The 24,357-nt window shown below is 35.9% G+C and overlaps 1 protein-coding gene across 1 annotated transcript in view; it reads left to right on the top strand.

Annotated features, from left to right (window-relative positions):
- Positions 1 to 2,306: 2,306 nt before the first annotated feature.
- The window catches only part of MLH1 (MUTL-homolog 1), a 123,151-nt gene continuing 101,100 nt past the window's right edge, over positions 2,307 to 24,357 (top strand). The window contains exon 1 of the mRNA XM_090007620.1: positions 2,307 to 2,591. Coding sequence (XP_089863746.1) covers positions 2,349 to 2,591 — 243 coding nt within the window. The 5' untranslated portion in view covers positions 2,307 to 2,348. The remainder of the gene's footprint in view (positions 2,592 to 24,357) is intronic.

The following is a 24,357-nucleotide window of genomic DNA, read 5'->3' on the forward strand; positions in this document are numbered from 1 at the left end:
GCACCTTTGTCAAGTGCATTGTCATGATCGTCTATCTCATTATCGAATTGCATTTTGTCTGCTGAAATATTCAAGTCAAGAGTGAATCCAATGACTGCACCCTTCTTATCATGTGCATCATTAGTGCACATATTCACTTCTTCAGGTGAGTTGATAGTATGGATGTTCGTTGCCCCATGACTTTCCGATGATTGAGATGCATCATTTTCACTGCAACTAGTTGATATGCTCAACACTGTCATGAGCAAAATATCAATTTGCGTTAGCCAGCTCATACGTTTACTATGATTTATTCAAGATGCATATAAGAATAACTACTTATTAGTTAAGCAAGTCAAAGAAATGATTGAATGAATCACAATATCAAAACAACAACATAATAACTTACAAATCAATAATAACAAACAAAACCATATCTCACAAATTGACATTAGAAAACACATAATATCTTACAAATCGATATATGACAATTCAGCATAATATATTATAATTTGGTATACGGCAATTCAGTATAATGTCTTACAAATCGATATACGACAATTCAACATAATATATTACAATTCGATATTAACAAACAAAACTATATCTCACAAATCGACACTAGAAAACACATAACATCTTACAAATCGATATATGATAATTTAACATAATATATTACAAATCGATATTAACAAACAAAAAAATATCTCACAAATCGACATTAGAAAACACAAAATATCTTACAAAACAATATACAATAATTCAACATAATATATTACAAATCGATATTAACAAACAAAACAATATCTCACAAATCGACACTAGAAAACATATAATATCTTACAAATCAATATATGACAATTCAACACAATATATTACAAATCGATATTAACAAACAAAACAGTATCTCACAAATCGATACTAGAAAACACATAATATATTACAAATCGATATATAACAATTCAGCATAATATATTACAAATCGATATTAACAAACAAAACAATATCTCACAAATCGATATACATGTTACTACAACCGTGATTTGCGTTACATTTCATATACTGAGTGAATGGACAATACCGGATGGGTAGAGGCCCTTGCTCGCATCTGTAACCAAGCATTCTTGTCAACAAATTCCACTCTCTTACAAATATCTTCAAGTTTCTAAGTGTCGAAACAATAAGATCTATCTGAAATAACAAAACAACGCCTTAATGATACTCACGACGACATACATTCTTCAACAATAACATGAGGACATGGAAATGTACTCACCACACTTTAATGTCACTTGTTGGAATGTTTGTACGTAATTGTTTTTTTCCATACTGCCTAACGAAAATGAAGAAGAATAAAAGATTGTAAAAAGAGATCGCCGACAAATCCCCTTATGATGCTCACCAATGATCGAACCAATCATTCGATTTATAGTTATCTCCAGGAAGTAGGAACAAACCCGAAAAAGTTTTCTATCTTACACAAGGCAGGAACGAGAAGGCAACCATGTGTTGTAACACAAGCTAAAAACAAATGTGGAGCATGCAAATCTATTTACGGAGAGCATGAGGACATTTTCATCAAACACATATCTATCTTACGGGAGAACATTTCAATCAAAAGCATATCTACATTTTTTATATGTTATTTTATTATAAAGTCATCATGGGCAACATTGGCATATGAATTATTGCGGGTCTCAAGATATTCCTCCGTACACACAGAAACACATGAATTTGTGTTCCGGGGAGAACACACAACACCCTCTTGTAATTAGGGTCGGGGTTGATTGGGAGTGAGTATCAGGTCAAAGGTGTCAAAGGGTCTGGTTTATACGGACCTGATCGGAACCAAACCCTTTAAGGTATGCTGATATATAATATGACCTGATTAAGACTCGGGTTGGGACCTTTGGGTCAGATTAATACATGGACTCAGGTATAGTTTGTAAAATTTTATACCAGACTGAGACCCGACCAGAGTTCTGATTAAGACCTGCAATTTTTCAATGAAAAAGTGATAAAAATTATGGATTTACCCGGTTTGGTCCGGGTTTGGTTCATGTAATTATTATCGGGTATGGGTATTTATCCACAGAAGCTGATCTGATTGTTTTGAACTTGCCTACTAAAAAGAAAAAACTCAAGCACCACAAGTATCGGGATTCGGGAGTTGGAGTCTGTGCCCACGATGGGATCCACCAAGTTCCCTCCTAAGTCCTAACCGTACCTACTCGACCCGGTACGATACCGATGGAAGCGGTATAAAATACCCAGCCACCGCCTCCGTGGCACCATCGCCCCGCCAGGTTCCCCGCGTGTGTCTGCCCTTTCGAAAATTCTACATACCCGCTCTCGTCTTCGGTCCGGGAATGGACGCACCGCCGGTGGACGGGTCGCCGGAGAGGTCTCCGGCTTCCGCTCCGAGAATCCACCGCCTGGAGGAGTCCGTCATCAACCGAATCGCTGCCGGAGAGGTAATCCAACGGGCCGTATCCGCCGTGAAGGAGCTCGTGGAGAATAGCCTCGACGCCGGATCAACATCCATCAACGTCGTCATCAAAGACGGCGGGCTCAAACTCATCCAGGTCTCCGATAACGGCCACGGAATCCGGGTATGGATACCTTACTTTGATGCTACTTTTGTCTTATATTGCAGATTTTCTTAGTAGTAGTAGTAGTAGCTGCCTATCTCATTTGTCTTCTTTTCGTTTTGGTGCTGTTGATAGAGGTGGTAGCATCGAATTCATTCAGATTTCTGGTAACAGCACAAATTCCGGTTGGAGAATCGAGTGCCAGTGATTTCAATGGAATTTGAGCTTAAAATTGAAATAAAGTGGTTCAATTGCGTGTATTCCGTCAATTATTTTGGATTTTAGGATTTTTTACAGTTTACTGAATTGCTATTTTTGTTGCAGTTTTTGTGGGTTTTCTCTTAATTTTATTACAATACTTTGTTGTTAGATTATTAATTTTTTATTTTCTATTTGGGATACCATGGAATTGTGAAGGTGGAACAAGCAGGTGATGGTTAATCACAGCACGAGGGTGGGGCCGAGTGAATGAAGGGTCATTAGTTCGAGAAACAATTAATGTTTTCTTTTTTCAGTAATTCCTCAATTGGCGCCTAACTTTTCAGCATAACTAAAAAATGCATCCATGTTTAACATTTAAAAAATGCACCTAAACTTTGTTATGGTCAACCCCCCCAAAAAACTTTGGTCAGTTTGCGTTAAATTTATAGCAAAATATCAAACATGAGCTTTAAAAGCTTGTTAATCACGTTTTCTGTCTTCTCCTTCAACCTTCGCACTCTATTTTCTGTAAGTTGAACCAAATTGTTGTGGCATGGGGCCAATGGTTATCTAAATATCAATACATTACGAGGATAAAACAAAAACATCAAAAATAAAAAATTGAGGGAAGAAGATTTCAAATAAAATCCACCCAATTCATAAGTCTTTCAAACTTAGGTTAACATTTAAGATCAAACGTATATTCTAATTGTTGGAGGGTAAAATAGTAGGTTCTTTATATTAACCCTAGATAGGTTAATAAATAGCTGTGGTTAATTTTGTAGAAGATTTTTTCTCGGTCTATATGAACAAAAAATTGGTGCATTTTTGGAAATTTTTAAATTTTGAGTTATGCCAAAAAATGGGATGCCTTTCTAAAAACTTACCCTTTTTCTACATAGCTAAGGACAACCCTGTCATGTAGTGGGACATAAAGATGGCCTTTTTTCGTATTTCTCTCTCCATTATATCATTGCATATATAGCTTTTCCTAATACAATCATTACACTAGCTGTTTCACAGCTTATCACTGGTAGGGACTAGGATAGACTTGTTGAGCTTGATATGATTTACCATGAAACAAGGTTTTACTATGATAAAAGACACAAATATTGATTTAAGTATACTGTCATAGAATAAGGACTCCTTTATTATGAGTGAAATACATCTGAATGGTTGGTGTGGGAGATGGATCCTCTTAACACATATGCCACTCTTCCTTAGGGCTATGGGCGACCACTCCACTAGTAAACAAGTTGAATGAGCCAAGCTTGCCTTGTTTAAGCTTGGTTTGTATTGATTCAATATGAGCTTGAACTTGTAATCGTGAGCTTGAGTTGAGCTTTAGTTGCCTTGTCATTAACTCGAGTTGATCTTGAGCCAACTTGTTTGGATAGAAAAATATTTGGTCAAATAAGAAACAAGGAAACGAAAAGAATTTTTAACTAACCAACTCCTTTATACACTGTTGTGTAGTTCATATCTTACCACAACACACACACACACCTTATTTTATTTGTGAGCTTCGACAAGCCCATTACCTGGCTGGGTTGACTCACTACTATTTTTAGTTGCGAGTCTCCATGAACATCTCACACTATATGATATGACCAACATCTCGCATGTGGCCATGCATGTTAAGATAAACTGGTCTCTATATGCTATTTAGAATTAACCAACTGCATGTAAATTCAATTATGATTTCTGTTAAGTTGTATATATATGCTTTATATGTATTCACATATATATATATATTTATAGTGATGTAATAGGTAAATACTCATTGGGGGTATTTTGGTTATTTCAGTCCTTATAATAGGTTGTGCCCATTAGGGGCACATTAGTACTCTTCTATGTTACCGCGACATGGCACTTAGGGTGCCGTACCGGTGTCGACACATGTACTAGTACCTAGACACAACATTTGTCGTGTCCTATATTATATTATATATTATATTTTTAATATATAATATATATTAAATATATAATATATATTTTAGATATATAATATATATATTTTTAGTATATATTTAGCCGTGTCCCTGTACCCATATTTTTTGGAATTGCTGTGCCGTAACCTCTGTACCTGTACCCGCACCCGTACCCAGGTGACATAAGTACTCTTACTTTATTTTGTTCTTTTTATCATTTTCTGTTTTTATAGGGACTATTTGGTCAAAGACTAAATAGTGTTGGGTTCTTTTTGGACTAATCAACATAGAGTTGACTAGTCAATAGAGGTGTTGGAACAATCTAACAACTATAATTATAGCTGTTGGAACAGTCCCACAACTCTATTTGAGACTACTTCTTTTGTATAAATAGTGGTGAGCCCTCCTCTTGTTCTTTAATGCTTCTCTTAAGCCTTCATGCTCAATAAAATATATATTTTTTATGTTTTTGTTTTCCTCTTTTTAATTCTTTGTTGTCTTGAATGCACTTAGTGCTTGTGTAGTGCCTTTGTGCTCTTGTATTGTCCCTTAGTTGGACTTGTGTATGTGCATGTGTACTTTGTGTTTATGATCTTGTAAGCACTTAGAGGCCTTTGTTTTGTATTTCTGCATATTTCATTACATGGTATCAGAGCCAAGAAATCTTTCTTGGCATTTTGCCTTTTGGGTTTTGAGATTCTTTGGTTTAAGTTCATGCTTTGTGATCGTTGTGTGACTTGGATTCAATGAAAATCTTGACCCGGTATGTATCTTAAATCTTTAGTGTTACTTGAGTTAACTATCTCATGCATTATGCATGAGAAAACACTCATTTTTCTTATCTTTGAAAAGTTATTGGTTATTTTTGTTAAAAACTAAATTCTTTAAAATGTCTTTCAAAATTATTATTGGATTTATTCTTATTAAATATTTTATAAGGTTTATAAAATTTGTTTGATCTTGTGAAATGGTATGTGTATGCTTTTATGAGATCTAGTTTGAATCTTAGAATTTTGAACTTGTTTTATATGTATGTATATGATCTAGTATTCTTAAGCATGTGTTGTTGGCATTTAGATACTTTATTCGAACACTTCATGGTTATAAATGTCAAATCATGTTTGTATTTATTGTTATATTGAAATTTGTTTGTTTTTGAAAAATTGTCAAATACTTTAAAATATTTATTTTAAAATGGTTTTGTGTGTCATTCACAAGTATGTTTTATGAGATTTTGCTTTGATGTATTATTATGCGAAACATAGAATATTTTTTGAAATATTAAAAAAAAATGTAGTTAGGATCTCAGTGATCATGATTACTTTGTTATTTTTGAAATTTGAATAAATATATATTTTTATATTGATATATAATTCTTATGTATAAGGTATTGAGCATGAATTCTTCTTATGGGAGTTATTCACTTTTACAAATGTTTTTAAAATTATTGAAAATAATTATGTTATTGTTGGTCCTTTTGTGGCCCTTGTGATCATCCCTTGTGGATAATTATGCCACATACCATATGTTACTTTTCATATATATCTTTTATTAGAGTAATCTATTACTTGCACATATGCTTAATTGTATTCTTATACACATCTTATGTGATTCTTCATAGCTTTTGTATAGGATATGTGTTTTAAAGTTATTAAGATTATTGCATATACATGAATTTTGATTTCTTTATGAGTATCCATGATTAGTTGTAATTGTATATGCTCTTGGTTTTCTATATGGTTCTTTGAGAACTTCTATATATGTTTTGGCCCTCTTTAATGATGTATGCTTTTGTTGTCTCATAGTAGACTTGCTTGTATTGACCATGCATATGATTGCATCAATTGACATCTTGTTGTGTATATGATTGACTATATTCATTCAAAGGTTTCATCTACTTTTATTGGATTTGATTTGAAAATTTGGTTTTTCAAATTGGTTCCTATATATGAACTCACTTATATGGAAATTGATTTTTGTGAGTATGTATTGCTTTCTTATGACATTTGTTTTGCCCATCACATATTTCATTTCTTTTTGGCCTTGTTATTGGATCAAGGTTAGCCGTTGAGGTGAGTTATGTGTGCACTATTAAATTGTAAATTCAAATCATTGTAATGCTCATATATATTTTATATATATAAAGAGAGATACATATGCATATATATTTCATATATATGTACATGTATCTATCTATTTATATATATATACAAATATACATCAACCGTAGGGGTATTTTAGTCTTTTTTCTCTTCTTACGCATATTCATCTTTTTGAATATGTTTGTATATTTTTATTTTCTTTTCTATTAAATATTGTATTGTGTACCTTGGGGGGCCCACATATAGTCGTTGGGCCCCTCCAACGGTCACATTTTGTGACCGTTGGAGGGGCTTCAACGACTACATGTGGAGCCCCTCCAAGGCCCACAAAATGTCCTTTTGATGCTCTATAAATAGAGCTCTCCTCTTTGTATTTGATTATGGCTTTGAGACAAAGCCCAAGCATTCTCTAATAAAGTTTTTCATTTCTTTTATGCCTTAGTGCATTTGTGAAATATTGTGGGTTGTGCTTTTGTGCACTAAGTGTTCTTATTGTGCATTTGTGCACACGTTTTTCATCAATAACTTTGTGTCTTGATTGTAGTGTAACGCCCAAAAAATCCAGGACTTGTAACTTTTTATGAAAAGTTTGGAAGCTTTGTAATAAATTATTAATAAGAGTTTTTAAATAATAATTCAGCAAAAAATAGTGTTTGAAATAGCAAGTCAATGGACCTTGGGCGCATTACAGCGCAAACTTTCCTTGACAAATAGATTTGAAACTTCGTACATTTTAAGACACCAAAGAGATTATGAAAATGTAGTTTAAGACTTGTACAAAGGAGAGATTTCTATGAAAACCTTTATGCAAATTTACTGAAATATCTTCAGGAGCGAAACGTCAGGGAAAGAGTCTCATCTTGATCTCATCACGCCATCGTGCCATTGCAAGTTGTATCACCTGTACACCGCCTACCCATGAAATGAGTCAGTTTCATAAAAAACTGGTAGGTACGCAAGAAAGTCAATATAGAACTGAAACAAGTCATAAATTATATTTTGCATGTGCAATAGACTATGCAAATGAGTAAGCATTTCTAACATAAACAATTGAGTATGCAAACAAATAAAGGTTTTTAATATAAGTAATTTACTATAAAATCAAGTGAGCTATCAATTATCACAGGGTAAGAGTTTATTTCACATAAGACATACAAAATTTCACGGCAAGCAAATACATTAATCATAAGGTGCAAGCAATTACACAACAAGCAATTCTATTAATACAAGGCGCAACCAGTTCGTAAAGCTATAAGCAATTGCACCACAAGCAATTTATAAGCTATACGCAGTAGGCAATCACACGACAACTGTTATATTAATCACAAACTCTAAACATGTAATAAGACAAACAACTACATTAGTCCTAGTTGTAAACAATTCGTAGATTACGAGCTGTAAGTCATTACATTGCAAGCAATTCTGCCAATCACAAGGTATAGGCCCTGTACAAATTACAAACTATAAGCAATTATACAATCAAGCAATTTCATTAGCCATAAAATGTGAACAATTCGTAGATTACGATCTGTAAGCAGTCACATTAGTCATAAGAGACTCAAGTCAACAACTGCTACATTACAATAAACACAAATAGTTTAACCAAGTAGTAAAGCAAGTCACATGCATCATATTGCAACTAGCAAAATGCTATTATCATAAGCATTTACTAGTTCAAGCAGCTAATTATTATTAGCAAAGAACTAGTGCAACGCTATAACAGGCGTGCATAATTCAACGAGTAGTATATTGAACTATCGAGTAAACAAGCAAGTCATGTCACAACACACACATATCAAATAATATGAGTATGTGAACATATGTTTCGATATTAGCTGGCCAACGGGTATGCCCAAGACACGAAACGTAGAAACAACAAAGACTAGTTCGGGGGTCTATTATGCCATGTGTTTTCAATACCCCGAATAGCTAGTTGAGTTCGCTCCTAAGGGGACGGTCGGTGATCGAGAGAGAATTCCCCAAAGGCCACTCGTTCCACTTGTTCCAAAGGATGCATCCAACTTCTGCAGAGGTGCCTGAAAGCTATCTTTTGTAGCCCTTTTCCCCTAACTCCGATGACTGGGGAATCCGAGTCTTTTGCCCGTAACTATCATTAAAGGACCTGTCCATTGGAGTTTTGTACCATCCGTCCTCTCTCTTGACGAACCGTGTCGAACGAGCATGACGGAGGTTTCTTAACCACCGCCCCGTTCTACATGCTCCGGTCTTTCGACCCACTCTTGCATGTGAAGGCGAAACCATCACTATTATGTGAGTTATACGCGCCATTGCACGTTCGAGGTAAATGTGAACCTCTCATCTTACTCATCGTAATACTCAATGTACTTGTTTAAAAGTACAACCACGATGAGAGGGGAATGAATTTCTCACATGAAATCCCCAACACATCTGCATTGTAAAAGTACATGGTGTAATCACTCGAGTTCATATTTGTCATGCTCTGGTTCTTTAGACCCTCACGAGCCTCTTGCCTGTTAGGCGATCATCAACATTACATGATTACAATAAGGTGCCAAAACACGTTTTAAGGTTACCACAGACCTCTCATCCGATCATTGTAACACCAATGTGACGTACCTGTCCAAAGGTACGATCATACCTGTCAAAAGGTATGACTACGATAAAAGGGGAAATGTTTTCTCAAAAGAAACCCCAATATTTATCTTTTTTATAAAAGAAGTGATACAATGATTACTCAGTTTGATAAGATCAAGTATTTTAATTTATATTAACAACAATGGCATATTGCGCGATATGAGATTGCCTCGAATCTCTCTTTTGGAGTAACGATACAAAATTGCATGCAAGAGATCGCTATAGAGCTTGCTTTTGTTCTCCAAAGACATGGCAATTTGGGAGACTTACTTGATATATTGCAATTCCCAAAACCTTTGAGCTTGCTTTGCAAGGCTGTGCCTTCGATAAGTTGTAACCCTTTTCAGAGTTTCTGAATCATATTAAAATATCAAATTATAGTTGTAAAACATTCTTTTCAAAAGTGCTGACTTGGAAAACTTAGTTGCACTTTCGTAACCTGCGAGACTTTCAATCTTCGCTTTTGCAAAATGGTGCATTTGAAAACTGGATTCGCATGAGGAATCCTTTTAAAAGAAACTGTTGCGCACAAGAGAAACTCACATCCTTCGAAAATTAGCGAAAACAGGATATATAAAAGACTGCATTTACTTGTATACTACAACTGCGAGCATGCGCCCATTATAGCGTGACAACAAAGTACTAAGCAATACTCGATGTGCGAAATCGCACATGGAGCGAAAGATGCATAAGCAAAATGCATGAGGTACGAAACCATACATCAGTCAAATATCTAAGCAAGCAAGTAAATGTGCAAATGAGGCACGAGGTACGAAACCATACACCAGTCAAATATCTAAGCAAGCAAGTAAATGTGCAAATGAGGCACGAGGTACGAAACCATACCTCAACCAATAAGTGTGCAGGCAAGTAAATACGCAAAGCAAATAAGTACAGAAAGGAAATAAAGTACAACTAGGCATATCTAGCATGACTATTTTAATTATTTCAACTTAATTCAGTTCATCTACTGCCTATTTGCGTAACTTTCCCCTACCTTGGAGGTTTCGGGGGGTTGCACACGCCTTCGAGTGTAGGTGATGTAAGACTCGTGTTAAAATGTAAACTGTAATATATATATATATATATTATTTAATATTATTATATTTTCTTTTATTATTTTCTTTTTCTATTTTTCTTTATTTTCTTTTTTAGCATCTAGTTTAATAGAAACTAGATATTTGATCCAGTCAAGTTCCTGTTGGAACTTGACTGTGCAAATAGCTGTTGGACTGTAGTCCAACAACTATAATAAATGCTGTTGGACTATAGTCCAACAGCTATAATAATAAATGTTGTTGGACTGTAGTCCAACAACTATATTAAGAGACGTTGGAATCCAACGTCTCTTTTGGAGAGCTCAAAATGAGCTCTCCTCTCTCCCACTTTTTTGTATATATAGGGGTGAACCCCTTCAATGTATATTACCATGCATCTTAAGCATTTTGTTCATGAATAAAGTATTATTTATTTTTCAAGTGTTCTTCCTTTTATACCCTTTCAAGGGTCATGCTTGTAGTGTCTCCAATAGACACTTGTTTGTGAGTTATTTGTGCATTTGTTGAAGACCACCATTTCATTACATGGTATCAGAGCTACGAAATCCTTAGATCTTGAAGTGCTTCCGCCTCGATTTCCGTGCCACATTTACAAAAGGTGTTTCATCACCTTGTTCTTGGCTCAAGAAGATTTATTTGAAGAAAGGCGAACTTGTGCTACAAAAAATTTTGGTTTTGTATCCTCTCTTATTCCTTTGTCTACTCTTTTTCTTTTCTTTTTATTTTTTTCTCTCTCTCCTCTTATTTATTCCTCTCTTACCCTTGTAAAAGATGGATGACAATGATAAGATCACCATCATTCCTATGAAGCTAAATGATACTAACTATGTAATGTGGGCTTCGATTATGAAGCACCACATTTGGGGAAAAGGTTTATGGGGTATAGTGGATGGTTCCGATTTGGAACCTAAACTATCTCTTACCAAGAAAGAGGGTGATAAAGAGGTTCCTCTAACGGAAGAAGAGAAGAGTAAGGCATTAGCCACTTATGAAAAGAAATGGAAAGAATGGAGGATAGGGCATGCAAAAATTATGTCATGGCTCATCAATAGCATAGACATTAAAAAATGCTCTAGTCTAGCTAAGTTTGAGCATGCCGATAAGGCTTGGGAATACCTCAAAAACATGTATTCCCTTAAAGATATTGCACATGTATGCAATTTACAAGATAAAGTTCGGACAATGACTCAAAAAGATAAAACTATTCGAGAATATTATAATGAGTTGTCCGAACTTTGGGAAGAGTTGGCGCTTCTTGAGCCCAAATGGCATTGTGCCGAAGACATCGAGCTTCGCCAAAAGCAACTCGATATGAAACATTTCTATCAATTTGTGAATGGTCTAAGGCCGGAGTTTGAATCCACCAAATCGGCCCTTTTACATCGTGGAAAAATTCCTTCTATTGTTGATACTATAGAAGAGCTCACTATGGAGGAAAATAGACTTAGAAAAAGTACTCCAAAAGTTTATAATGACTCTGTTTTAGCTGTATCTAGACCGGGAAATCATACTCGTACTTACAAGCCGCCTTATTTTGGAAGGCAAAATGACGACTTTGATAAAAGAAAAGTTATTTGTCATCATTGTCATGAACCGGGGCACTATAGGCCTCAATGTCCAAAGTTAAAAAGAAGAGAAGAAAAAAGAGTTGCATCTGTTGAATCTGAGTCAAAAGATCAAGATGCACCTGTGTCTATGGCTCAACTGATGGAAATCCTTCAACCTCTTCTCAAAGGGGTATCCTCCTCAACCGAAGCCTCAACTGGAGCGGCAGTTGCATTTTTCTCCGGTCCAGGTAACTTTTCTTGGCTTTTAGATTCTGGTGCTTCTTTTCATATGACCCCAAATGTTAATAGTCTATCCGAATGTCTTAAAAATAACTCAAGTGTGTCAAAGGTTTTTACAGCCGATGGCACATCTCTCGAAGTAAAAGGAATAGGATGTTTTGAAAATCTTCAAAAATCCAAAAGATTTTTTATCCCAGAAGTTAGATATATCCCTAAACTTAATTTGAATCTCTTATCTGTCTCGCAAATATCTGATTATGGATGTAATATCTCTTTCTCTTCTCATGGTTGTTGGGTACAGGATCGCCAGTCAGGGAAGCTGATTGGGGAAGGCCATAGAGAAGGAGGACTTTATTACATGGACTTTTTGGAATTACCCAAGAATGCATTTTGTTATAATATTCAGAAATTAGAATTGGATTTATGGCACAAAAGGCTTGGCCATCCTCATATGTCTAAAATTCAATATTTTCCAAGTTTGGAAAAATTTTGTAATTCTGAAAATTTTTCTTGTAAAGACTGCATTCTTGGCAAAATGAAAAGGTTACCATTTCTTAGTAGAACTTTTGTTTCCTCACGGCCACTTGAGTTAATACATTCGGATGTTTGGGGCCCCGCACCAGTTATTTCCAAAGGTGGTTATACATATTATGTCATTTTTGTTGATGACTTTTCTAGACATACTTGGATTTATTTTCTTAAACATAAATCTGATGTCTTTGCTAACTTCCAAATATTTCATAAAATGGTTAAAAATAAGTTTCAAAATGATATTTCTGTTTTTTGCACTGATTCAGGGGGAGAATTTATGTCCAACGAATTCAAAGACTATCTCAATTTACATGGTATTACACATCAAAGATCATGTCCACACACTCCACAACAGAATGGCCTAGCCGAACGCAAACATCGGCACATTATGGAAACTACTAGGACATTGTTAATTGCAAATCAAGTTCAAAAAAGTTTTTGGGCTGAAGCGGTCCTAACTGCCACCTACCTCATTAATAGGATGCCATCTTCCTCATTAAAGAATACAACTCCAATAGAAAAGCTTGTTAATTTAACTCCAGATTATTCTAGATTAAGAGTCTTTGGATGCAAATGTTTTGTTTTCACCAACAGAAATGACAAACTCTCTCCTCGTGCAATCCCATGTGCCTTTTTAGGATATGCTGATAATCAAAAAGGCTACAGGTGTTTCGATTTTCAAAATGACAAATTATATGTGTCAAGAAATGTATCTTTTTTGGAAAAAGAAAGCTTCTTTGAATTTGAAAAATCCAAGGATGTCACTGAATACTCATTTTTAATTGATCCAACTTCAAAATCCAATGAATGTGATGTTGGATGTGACCTTGACAATGATCAAAGTCCTATTGTTGTTGAAAATGATGATAATGAAGAGCAAATCCATAGGGATGTTAGTCTACAATATTCAAGACGTAGAGAGCAAAATCTTCCATGTGCATTACAAAAATACTCTGAAGTCTCACCGAGAAGAACGTCTAGAATCTCTAAACCTCCAGAAAAATTTGTGTCTTATGAATCTTTTTCACCCACGTATAGGGCCGCCATTACATTAATACAATCATATGTTGAACCATCATCCTATTCTCAAGCAAAAAATCATATAGAATGGATAGAAGCCATGAAAATAGAATTGGATGCACTAGAAAAGGCCAATACTTGGACGATACAAGATATTCCTCCGGGTAAGAAACCTATAGGTTTTAGGTGGGTATACAAAGTCAAAACCAAATGTGATGGGACCCTGGAAAGATATAAGGCTCGTTTAGTAGCAAAAGGATATGCTCAAGAGTATGGCATCGATTATGAAGAAACATTTGCTCCTGTGGCCCGTATGACCACTGTTAGAACTTTAATAGCCTTGGCCTCCATTAGAACATGGCCTATCTTTCAATTAGATGTCAAAAATGCTTTCTTGAATGAGAATCTCGTTGAAGAAGTATACATGGAAGCCCCACCTGGTATTAGTATCCCTAAGAGTAAAGCTCTTCGTCTAGAAAAAGCTCTTTATGGTCTTAAACAGGCTCCAAAAGCCTGGTATGACCGATTTAGTCATGTTATGCTTGATATTGGTTTTCAACCTTGTTTAACTGACACTGCTTTGTTTGTTAAGAAATCTGATGCATGCATCATTATTCTTCTTCTCTATGTGGACGATATGATCATCACCGGAGGCGACAAACAGGGAGTTGCAAATATCAAATCTCTTCTTAAAACCCACTTTGAAATGACTGACTTAGGTTTATTAAGATATTTTTTAGGCATTGAAGTTGCTTATTCCCCTCGGGGGTATTTGATATCTCAATCTAAATTTGCTCTTGATATCGTTTCCAGGTCTGGAATTACAGATGATAAGAAAGTAGACACTCCAGAAGTGGTCAATGTTAAAATGAAAATTGATGATGGAGAACTTCTTGATGATCCTACTCCTTATAGACAGCTTGTTGGAGTTCTTTCTTATCTTTCCATTACTAGGCCAGATATAACTCATGCGGTTCATACAGTCAGTCAGTTTCAGCATGCTCCCACCTCCGTACACATGGGACCGATTTTGCGTATTATTAGATACTTAAAATCCTCTCTTTCACGAGGACTCTTCTTGTCTGCTTCATCTTCATTAAATTTAATTGCATATACTGATGCTGACTGGGGAGGTGATCCCAATAATAGACACTCAACTACTGGTTTTTGTGTGTTCCTAGGTGAAACCTTAATTTCGTGGAGGTGCAAGAAGCAGCAGAAAGTCTCTCTTTCCTCCACCGAAGCTGAATACAGAGCCATGGCAACCACCACTATGGAGGTTGTTTGGCTCAGACGATTGCTGGCGGATATGGGAGCTAAAGCAACGCAAGCTTCAAAGATGTGTTGTGACAACAAAAGTGCGATCTACATTGCAAGCAACCGGACATTCCATGAGCGCACTAAACACATTGAGATGGACTGTCACTATGTCAGAGAGGAATACTTACATGGAACCATTGATCTGTCATATGTTACATCAGAATATCAATTAGCAGACTTCTTCACCAAGCCTCTCGCTGCTCCCAGATTTCACTTCCTCTTAGACAAACTTTCGCTCATTGTACCGTAAGTTTGAGGGGTAGTGTTAAAATGTAAACTGTAATATATATATTATTTAATATTATTATATTTTCTTTTATTATTTTCTTTTTCTATTTTTCTTTATTTTCTTTTTTAGCATCTAGTTTAATAGAAACTAGATATTTGATCCAGTCAAGTTCCTGTTGGGTCAAGTTCCTGTTGGAACTTGACTGTGCAAATAGCTGTTGGACTGTAGTCCAACAGCTATAATAAATGCTGTTGGACTATAGTCCAACAGCTATAATAATAAATGCTGTTGGACTGTAGTCCAACAGCTATATTAAGAGACGTTGGAATCCAACGTCTCTTTTGGAGAGCTCAAAATGAGCTCTCCTCTCTCCCACTTTTTTGTATATATAGGGGTGAACCCCTTCAATGTATATTACCATGCTTCTTAAGCATTTTGTTCATGAATAAAGTATTATTTATTTTTCAAGTGTTCTTCCTTTTATACCCTTTCAAGGGTCATGCTTGTAGTGTCTCCAATAGACACTTGTTTGTGAGTTATTTGTGCATTTGTTGAAGACCACCATTTCATTACAACTCGGGCCGCGGGACACGAGCGGGATTTATCGTGCGAGCTGTAAACAAATAAAGTGATTATTAAAATACAGGAAGTATTGACCGAGTCGGGATTGACCCCATACAATGGAAATAGGGGGCGACATGTGTGGGCTCCACAACCCGAAGGCCAGCTGACCCCAACCCAAAAATACAACATACCTTAGGGTTTTGAACTTGCAACGTCCCAACACACGATGACGTGTACTAACAACTCCTACCAACAAGCGGAGACCCATTTGGTCCTACCGAAAAGGGAAATCAGGCACTGCCTGCCGAGAACTGAGAGGCGGCAGGGGGTGATCCCCTACCTACCGAAACTCCACGAGGCGGTAGGGGGCGAGCCCTTGCCTGCCAACAACAGAAAGGGAGAGAGAGATGGAAGGCGTGGCAGGGGCCCGTTGGCCTCTTGCCGGCCTCCCGGCGATTGCAGAGAGAGAGAGAGAGGGGAGGCACAACAGGGGGTCGCCGGCCTCCCGACGATCACAGAGAGAGAGGCCGGCGACCCCCTGTTGGGGCGTTACATGTAGTGTCTTTTAAAGACACTTTCACATGGTATTAGAGCAAGGTTAAAGAAAGAAGATCGTGTGGTTTCTCATTGTTTTGGGTGCCTTAAAAAACATGCCTTCATTTTTTTGTTGATTGCCGTGGATTCTTTTCTACATCCAATATTTTAGAAGACTCTTTCACTAAGAAAGATCTAAAATTCTTTTGTGGTACGTATCTCTTTCTACCATTTCTCCTCTCTAATGGGTGAAAAAAACTCATTTCTCTCTTGGTTTTAAACTTAATGGCTCCAATTATCACGTTTGGGCCAGAAACATGAAGACCCATATTAAAGGAAAAGGGCTTTGGGGATATGTCCAAGGTTTGATTCCGGAACCGAAGCCTAAAATCACATTAATGGAAAAAAGAGAAATAAAGATCCTTGAAGGAGAAAAAAGTGTCAGGCTCTTGAAGACTATAGTAAAAGACATGAAGAATGAGAGATGAGGAATTTCAAAATCCTATCATGGATCTTCTCATCCGTTAAGACAAGGATTAATGTCAACATCATCAAGTTCAAGAAAGCCTCTCAAGCGTGGGAATACCTTGAAAAGATGTATACTTCAAGCGATTTGTCCCACAAGTATTATCTTCAAAAAAGGGCCTTGACCTTTCAACAAAACAAAATGAGTATTAGAGGGTATTTCGCGGAATTATCTTCTATTTGGGATGAGCTTTTATGCTTGAGCCCAAATGGAGTGGAGAGGTTATTGAACTTAAGCATAAACAACTTGAGGATGATCGCTTTTTTAACTTTTTGAATAGGCTTAGATCCGAATTTGAACAAATTCGATCCTCCCTTCCATCCTCTTTTACTTCTTCCTCTCTTGAAGATGTAATTACAAAACTAAGTGGCGAAGAGACTCGTACAAAAATAACCCAAGTGTTCTAGCAACACCTTCCAACCATGAAGAAAGTGAAGATGTTAATGCCGTCTCAAGATCGGGAAACAACTTGAGAACCTACAAACCTCCCCACTTCAAGAATCAAAGCCAAGGAGTAAGTGGTCAAGGCGGAAAGAGAGATTCTAGCAAGCTTGTGTGTCACTTTTATAAGGAACCGAGGCACATTAAGCCGATTTATCCAAAATGGAAGAAGTTGCTAGCTATGGCTACCACATCTCAACCTCAAAAGGAAGAGTGCTCGTCATCTTCAAATGGATCTCTCTCGTTACAACAAATTGTGGATGCACTTCAACCTCAATTTCCGGAGCCGCCATGTCAACCTCTTTGCCTCCCAGTAAGACCTCTTGGCTCTTAGATTCGGGTGCTTCATTTCATATGTCCCCAAGTATTAGTACATTTTCCGAATACTCAAACAATCTCTTTCCATCATTTGTTTCAACCGCGGATGAAACTTCTCTTGAAGTGAAAGGAATTGAAAATTTTGAAAAACAAGGGTTCTTTATCTCAAAAATTAGATTTATACCAAAACTGAACTTAAACTTGCTTTCGGTTTTTCAACTCTCGGATCATGGGTGTGATATAAACTTTTCATCTAATAAATGTTGGATACAGGATCGCCGGTCTGGGACGTTGATTAGGGAAGGCTTTTGGAAGGGAGATCTATACTATATCGATTCTCTTCAAATTTCAAAGAACCTTTTTTGTAATGTTGTCCAACAAAAAGATATTAATGTATGGCACAAGAGACTTGGACATCTAAATATTGTAAAAATTTCCTATTTACCTTTTGTTAAACACCTATGTAAAAGTGATTTCACTTGTAACGATTGTATTATTGGGAAAATGAAAAAAATACTTTTTTATCAAAGATCTATGTTTACAACAAGACCTTTTGAAATTGTCCATTCGGATGTATGGGGACCGACACTAGTTTTATCAAAAGGGGGTTTTGCGTATTATATAATCTTTGTTTATGACTACACAAGATATTGTTGGATATTTTTTCTTAAGCACAAATATGAAGTTTTTTCGACTTTCAAAACCTATCATATGATGATTAAAAATCAATTTAATGGAAACTTAAAAATCTTTAGAACTGACTCTGGGGGAGAATATCTTTTAAGTGAATTCAAAAATTATCTTGAAAGTCATGGTATTCTTCACCAAAGATCTTGTCTGAAAACTCCTCAACAAAACGGATTAGCCGAAAGAAAGCATAGACATATCATAGAGACAACTCGAACCCTTCTCATTTCTCAAAACATCCCGAAAGGTTTTTGGGCCGAAGTTGCTTTAACGTCTGTCTACCTTATAAATCGGCTACCATCTAAAAATTTGAACAAAATCTTGCCTTTCAAAATGTTGTATACCAAAAGAATCTGACTATAGTCGGTTGAGAAATTTTGGTTGCGATTACTTTGTTCTTATTGACAAGAACGACAAACTCTCACCAAAAGCCATTACATGTGCTTTCCTTGGATACTCCAAAACCATGTTATGATGTTAAGAATGACAAGTTATATGTTTATAGAAATGTGAGTTTTTTGAAAAATGTTAATGGTTTTGAAAGAAGTGAACCTTATAAAGAAAATATGGATTATTCCTTTTTATTTGAGCTGTTAGCTAAAAATGATGATAGTGATGATGAACTCACTCATAATGAGGCTAGTGATAATGAAGATGAGAAAAATATTTCCTTCCATCCATCTACCTACCAACACAGTGATGAAGGAGCATCGAGAGATCCCATAACATATTCTCATAGAGACAAAAGTAGTTTTAGAAGTGCAATCGAAAAATACAGTGAACCTAGTGGCTCCACTTCAACAAATGAAGAAAACCTACGAAGAATTGAGAGAAATAGAAAGGTACCTTCTAGGTTCATCTCATACGATTCTTTTACACCTAAACATAAAGCTTGTGTAAGTGCCATTCACTCCTTTGTAGAACCCCAAAACTTCGAAGAAGCAAAAAAGAATGATGAATGCTTAAAAGCGATGGATTGTGAACTTAGAGTCCTCAACAAGGCTAAAACTTGAGAATTCCAAGATCTTCCCAAAGGTAAGAAAAAAATAGGGTGTAGATGGGTATTTAAGGTAAAAACTAAGAGCGACGTTGAATATCTTAGTAGAGCATTTTAACACCTAGGCTAGCTGTTTGTCAAGATCTAAATTTTTGAGTAAAGCAAGGCATGTATTCCTGAAACAGAGAATAATCTGGAAGACAGAAGAAATAAGATATTTAGTCTGGCTTTATAGGCAGTGCAACAAAAAGCATTTCAAAGAATCCACATTTTGTATTGCTTTAACCCATAATTCGTATGGTTAGAACTGGCCAGACAAAAGCCCTGTCAGCTTTAAGCATATGCTGCTCTTTCTCTTATCTATACTCATCCGTTCTTGGGCATAATGACGCAAAACATGCTATAAGCCATTTACATCTTTTTGTAGGAGATTGCTGGTTTTGCCCACTCCAATAATTGGCTAAGAGACTATGCATGTTTTTGTATTATAGCTTACGTAAAAGAAAAATGTGTTGAATATATATAGTTAACCCGGTACATATCTGCTATTTGCATAGGCAGGCATCAATAGTTTTCTCTAAAGAGATTGTTGAAAGAATACCAAAACTTGTTAGGTTTAGAAGATGCTTTTGACATTACTGATTTAAGTTCTCCTATGTATATATACTCATGTTTAATCACCCAATCCATTTTTTTACAGCAGATTTGCTTAATGTTAGGCATCCCGTCACACCTGTTTATAAGGTGATAAAACACATATGGTCATGCAAAGCTTATTAGGTATACCCTACGTAATTAGTGGAACAGAAACATTTATGGGTGCTGCCATGATTTAGTTAGTTATGTAACTGTTTTCTGTTGCCATGGTATAAGCTCTTTCCAATGCTTTAACTGAATGTTTCATGTTAAGTTAAAGTTTTAATATAAGATTGGCTTCTTATGCATGAGTTTGCATGGAATTAATGTGTTTGTATGTAGAACATTGCATGAGTGTTCACGTAATTGAAAGTATGCATATGACATGAATCTGTGATGTTAAAGTATGCATTTGACATGAGTAGATGCATATAATGAAATCGTGCATTTGACATGAATACTTGTATTGAGAAAAAGCGTGAGATGAATATGAAGATGGGAACTCATGCATGTGCATGTGTAGTATTATTTCATGCACATTTTTAAATTTTAATACCTGAATGTGCATTGAGAAGCATTGGCATGTTCCTTAAGATTTTTGCATATGAATGCATAGATGATCAAGATGGATCATGGTAGGCTGTGGATGCCTTGAGCCGGTGTGCTCCTTGCTTTACTTGTTTATGCGTTGCAAAGATCATATTTGATATTGTGATTTTAATTACATTGTTCTATTATTGCCACGGGTGGTAGACCGTGAAGAGCTGCACATGTTGATTTGAGAGCTTATGTTTGCATGTTGATTTGCAAGTTTATGAAATTGATTTTAATAACAGGATAAGAAAAAGAAAATAGTGTAATTAACGTTCCCTTGATGTCCCTTCTTTAGTGTGGGAATCTTGGGCTTAGCGGTTTGGGGATCGTGAGGATACAAAAAATCCGTGTGTGTTGTTGTTGCCCCTGAACCCGATATTGAGGTTCTTCTCTTGGCCATGGTTTTAGGGAGAGTCCGCCACTTTGCCTGGGGGTGGTGTGTAGACACAACTGTTGTTTTGGTATACCAAGAAAAGTGGTGCCAATGGATGCTGATTTCCATGGTGTCTCCGACATTAGATGCCGTTTTCTAATGTTCTGATGGATGATGCTGTTTTCTGATATCGGTCGAGGGCTAAGTTTGAAACCCAATAATAAAATACGATTTGTGTATTAAGCTACCCTGTGAACCTAACTTGACTTCGGAGATTTTACCCATTTGGTGTATCTGCGAGCAACGGTAATTAAAAAGAGAAAACTTAAATTGTGTGCATTTAATAAGGCATGCATATGGAAAAAAAAACTTGACTAAAGATAATAATGTGCTCATACATATGCATTGAAATCATGCATATTTCTGCTATACATTAGATCATGCATATTTACTTGTTCTCTTAATTGCGATATATTGATGAATGTATGATGTTTCTTAATGCATGTTAAATGTCTTTAATGCTTAGATTATGATCTCTGTTGTTATTCAATTGTTCCCTCATGTGTAATAATTGTTCCCTGTGACATGAATGATTAATTGAATTATGAATGTGTTATATTTATCTTCTTCTAAAATATTGCATGAATCTTATTTATGTTCTTTTTACTTATTTGAATCATTAGAGGGACCTGTACGCAGGATTCTTTGGATTCTGACACCCTATTTTTTGTGTTTTTTGCAGCTTCAAATGCCTAGTGGGGTGACCTGTTTCTGAGAAGAGTCACGAGGGAACCACACGATTACATGGCAAATTCTTTGGACGACACGACTCTTTCCTTTTATCTTCCTTTTTGCTTTCTTTGCCTTTAATTAATTATGTTTCAGACTCTTTACATTTGAATAAATAAAGTTTGGTTTGTTTTGGTGTGAAAGATGAGTATAAGATCCTTCGTGGTGGTGGATGTGTTTAACTGTAAAGGCCCCAGTTTTTTGGGATTGTTTTCGCACTTGTTTTAAAAAAAAAAAATTGCCATTTTTTCATGGGTATGATTTGGGGTCGTTACATTGCCTCTGAGATTCTTGACAGGTCATGTATTACAAATGATAAAGTTTGTGGGACTCCTGCTATAGTAGGAGCCAAAATGAAGATTGATGATGGCATTCCTCTCACAGATCCCACTCCCTACATACAACTTGTGGGATTGTTGATGTATCTAAGTATTACTAGACCAAATATTTCTCATGCAGTTCATACTGCAAGCCAATTTCAACATGCATCAACATCTGTTCACATGAGTGCCATTTTGCGAATCATCAGATACATAAAGGGTACATTAAATAAGAGAGTATTCTTATCCTCTTCCTCTGAATTGAAATTAATTGCTTATACTAACTCTGATTGGGGAGGTGACCCAAATAACCGCCACTCCACCACTGGTTTTTGTGTGTTTTTAGAAGACTCGTTGATCTCATGGAGATGTAAGAAGCAGCAAAAAGTGTCTTTATCCTCTATCGAAGTTGAATATCGAGCCATGAAAACTACTACTATGAAAATTGTATGGATTCATCAGCTATTAGAAGACATGAGGATCAATGTAGAAGGGCCCACCAAGCTTTGCTGTGATAATAAGAGTGCAATTTATATTGCTAAAAATCATACATTTTATGAGCGGACTAAACACATTGAGATGGACTGTCACTATGTTCGAGAAGCATATCTGAAAGGAGTCATAGATCTTCCGTATGTAACTTCAGAATATCAGTTGGCAGATTTCTTCACCAAAGCACTGTGTTCTCTGCGGTTTAATTTCCTTCTTGGCAAACTTTCGGTCATCATGCCCTAAGTTTGAGGGGGGGGTGTTAAATTGTAATATCAAATCATTGTAATGCTCATATATATTCTATATATATAAAAAGAGATACATATACATATATATTTCATATATATTTATATGTGTCTATCTAATTATATATATATATACAAATATACATCAGCCGTAGGGGTATTTTAGTCTTTTTCTCTTACGCATATTCATCTTTTTTAATATGTTTGTATATTTTTATTTTTTTTTAAATATTGTACTTTGTGTACCTTGGGGGCCCCACATATAGTCGTTGGGCCCCTCCAACGGTCACATTTGTGACCTTTGTAGGGGCTCCAACGACTACATGTGGAGCCCCTCCAAGGCCCACAAAATGTCTTTTTGATGCTCTATAAATAGAGCTCTCCTCTTTGTATTTGATTATGGCTTTGAGACAAAGCCCAAGCATTCTCTAATAAAGTTTTTCATTTCTTTTATGCCTTAGTGCATTTGTGAGATATTGTGGGTTGTGCTTTTGTGCACAAGTGTTCTTATTGTGCATTTGTGCACATGTTTTTCATCAAGAAATTTGTGTCTTGATTGTAGTGTCTTTTTGAAGACACTTTCAGATGCACCTCATGTCATCGTATCAATTTAGATTCCCAAGGGTTCTGAGTGACGTATTGTCACTTAACTTGGGTCTGATTGATTATTGATTGGCCTCTGGATCCATGTTGGCTTTGTTGAACCAGAGATGTTTATTGTGCTGAATTGTGTGCACCTTAATTTTTTGTCAGTTTAGATTGTTGGCTTATAGTTCGACTCTAACTGATGGTTGTTTGATTTCTGGTTCTATGAGTGTGTTGTATCACTCAATTGTTTATTTGACTATTATTATTATGTTGGATGCTTATAATGATGTTTATCTATGATGACTATCTATTTTTGAAACCATTGTGTTTCGAAAGATTGTTGAAATTGATATAATTCTTCTTCTTAGTGACATTAGTTTGTTTTTCATTACATGCTCTCTTACCTTGTGCGTTCTCTCCTATTATGCTTCTTATTTAAGTGTCATTTTATGTAGACAAGAGATGTTATTTTGTGGTGAGTTATGTGCACCCATTGGTTATTTACACTTTTTTGTGTGTTTGTATTATGCTCTTGTTCTAGTAGTTGATACACTTGAATATTGGGGTTTCTCTCTTATTTAAGTGTCATTTTATGTAGACAAGAGATGCTATTTTTTGGTGAGTTATATGCACCCATTGGTTATTCACTCATTTTGTGTGTTTGTATTATGCTATTGTTTTAGTAGCTGATACACTTGAATATTAAGGTTTGTCTCTTATTTAAGTGTCATTTTATGTAGGCAAGAGATGTTTTGTTAATGTGGTGAGTTATGTGCACTCATTGGTTATTTACACTTTTTACGTGTTTGTTAAGCCCATAATTGACATTGTGATTGTGCTTTTGTTCTAGTAGCTGATACACTTGAATTTTGAGGTTTGGAGCAAGGT

Source organism: Nuphar pumila, chromosome 5 (assembly GCF_984573655.1).
Source record: "Nuphar pumila chromosome 5, dmNupPumi1.hap1.1, whole genome shotgun sequence".
NCBI lineage: Eukaryota > Viridiplantae > Streptophyta > Magnoliopsida > Nymphaeales > Nymphaeaceae > Nuphar > Nuphar pumila.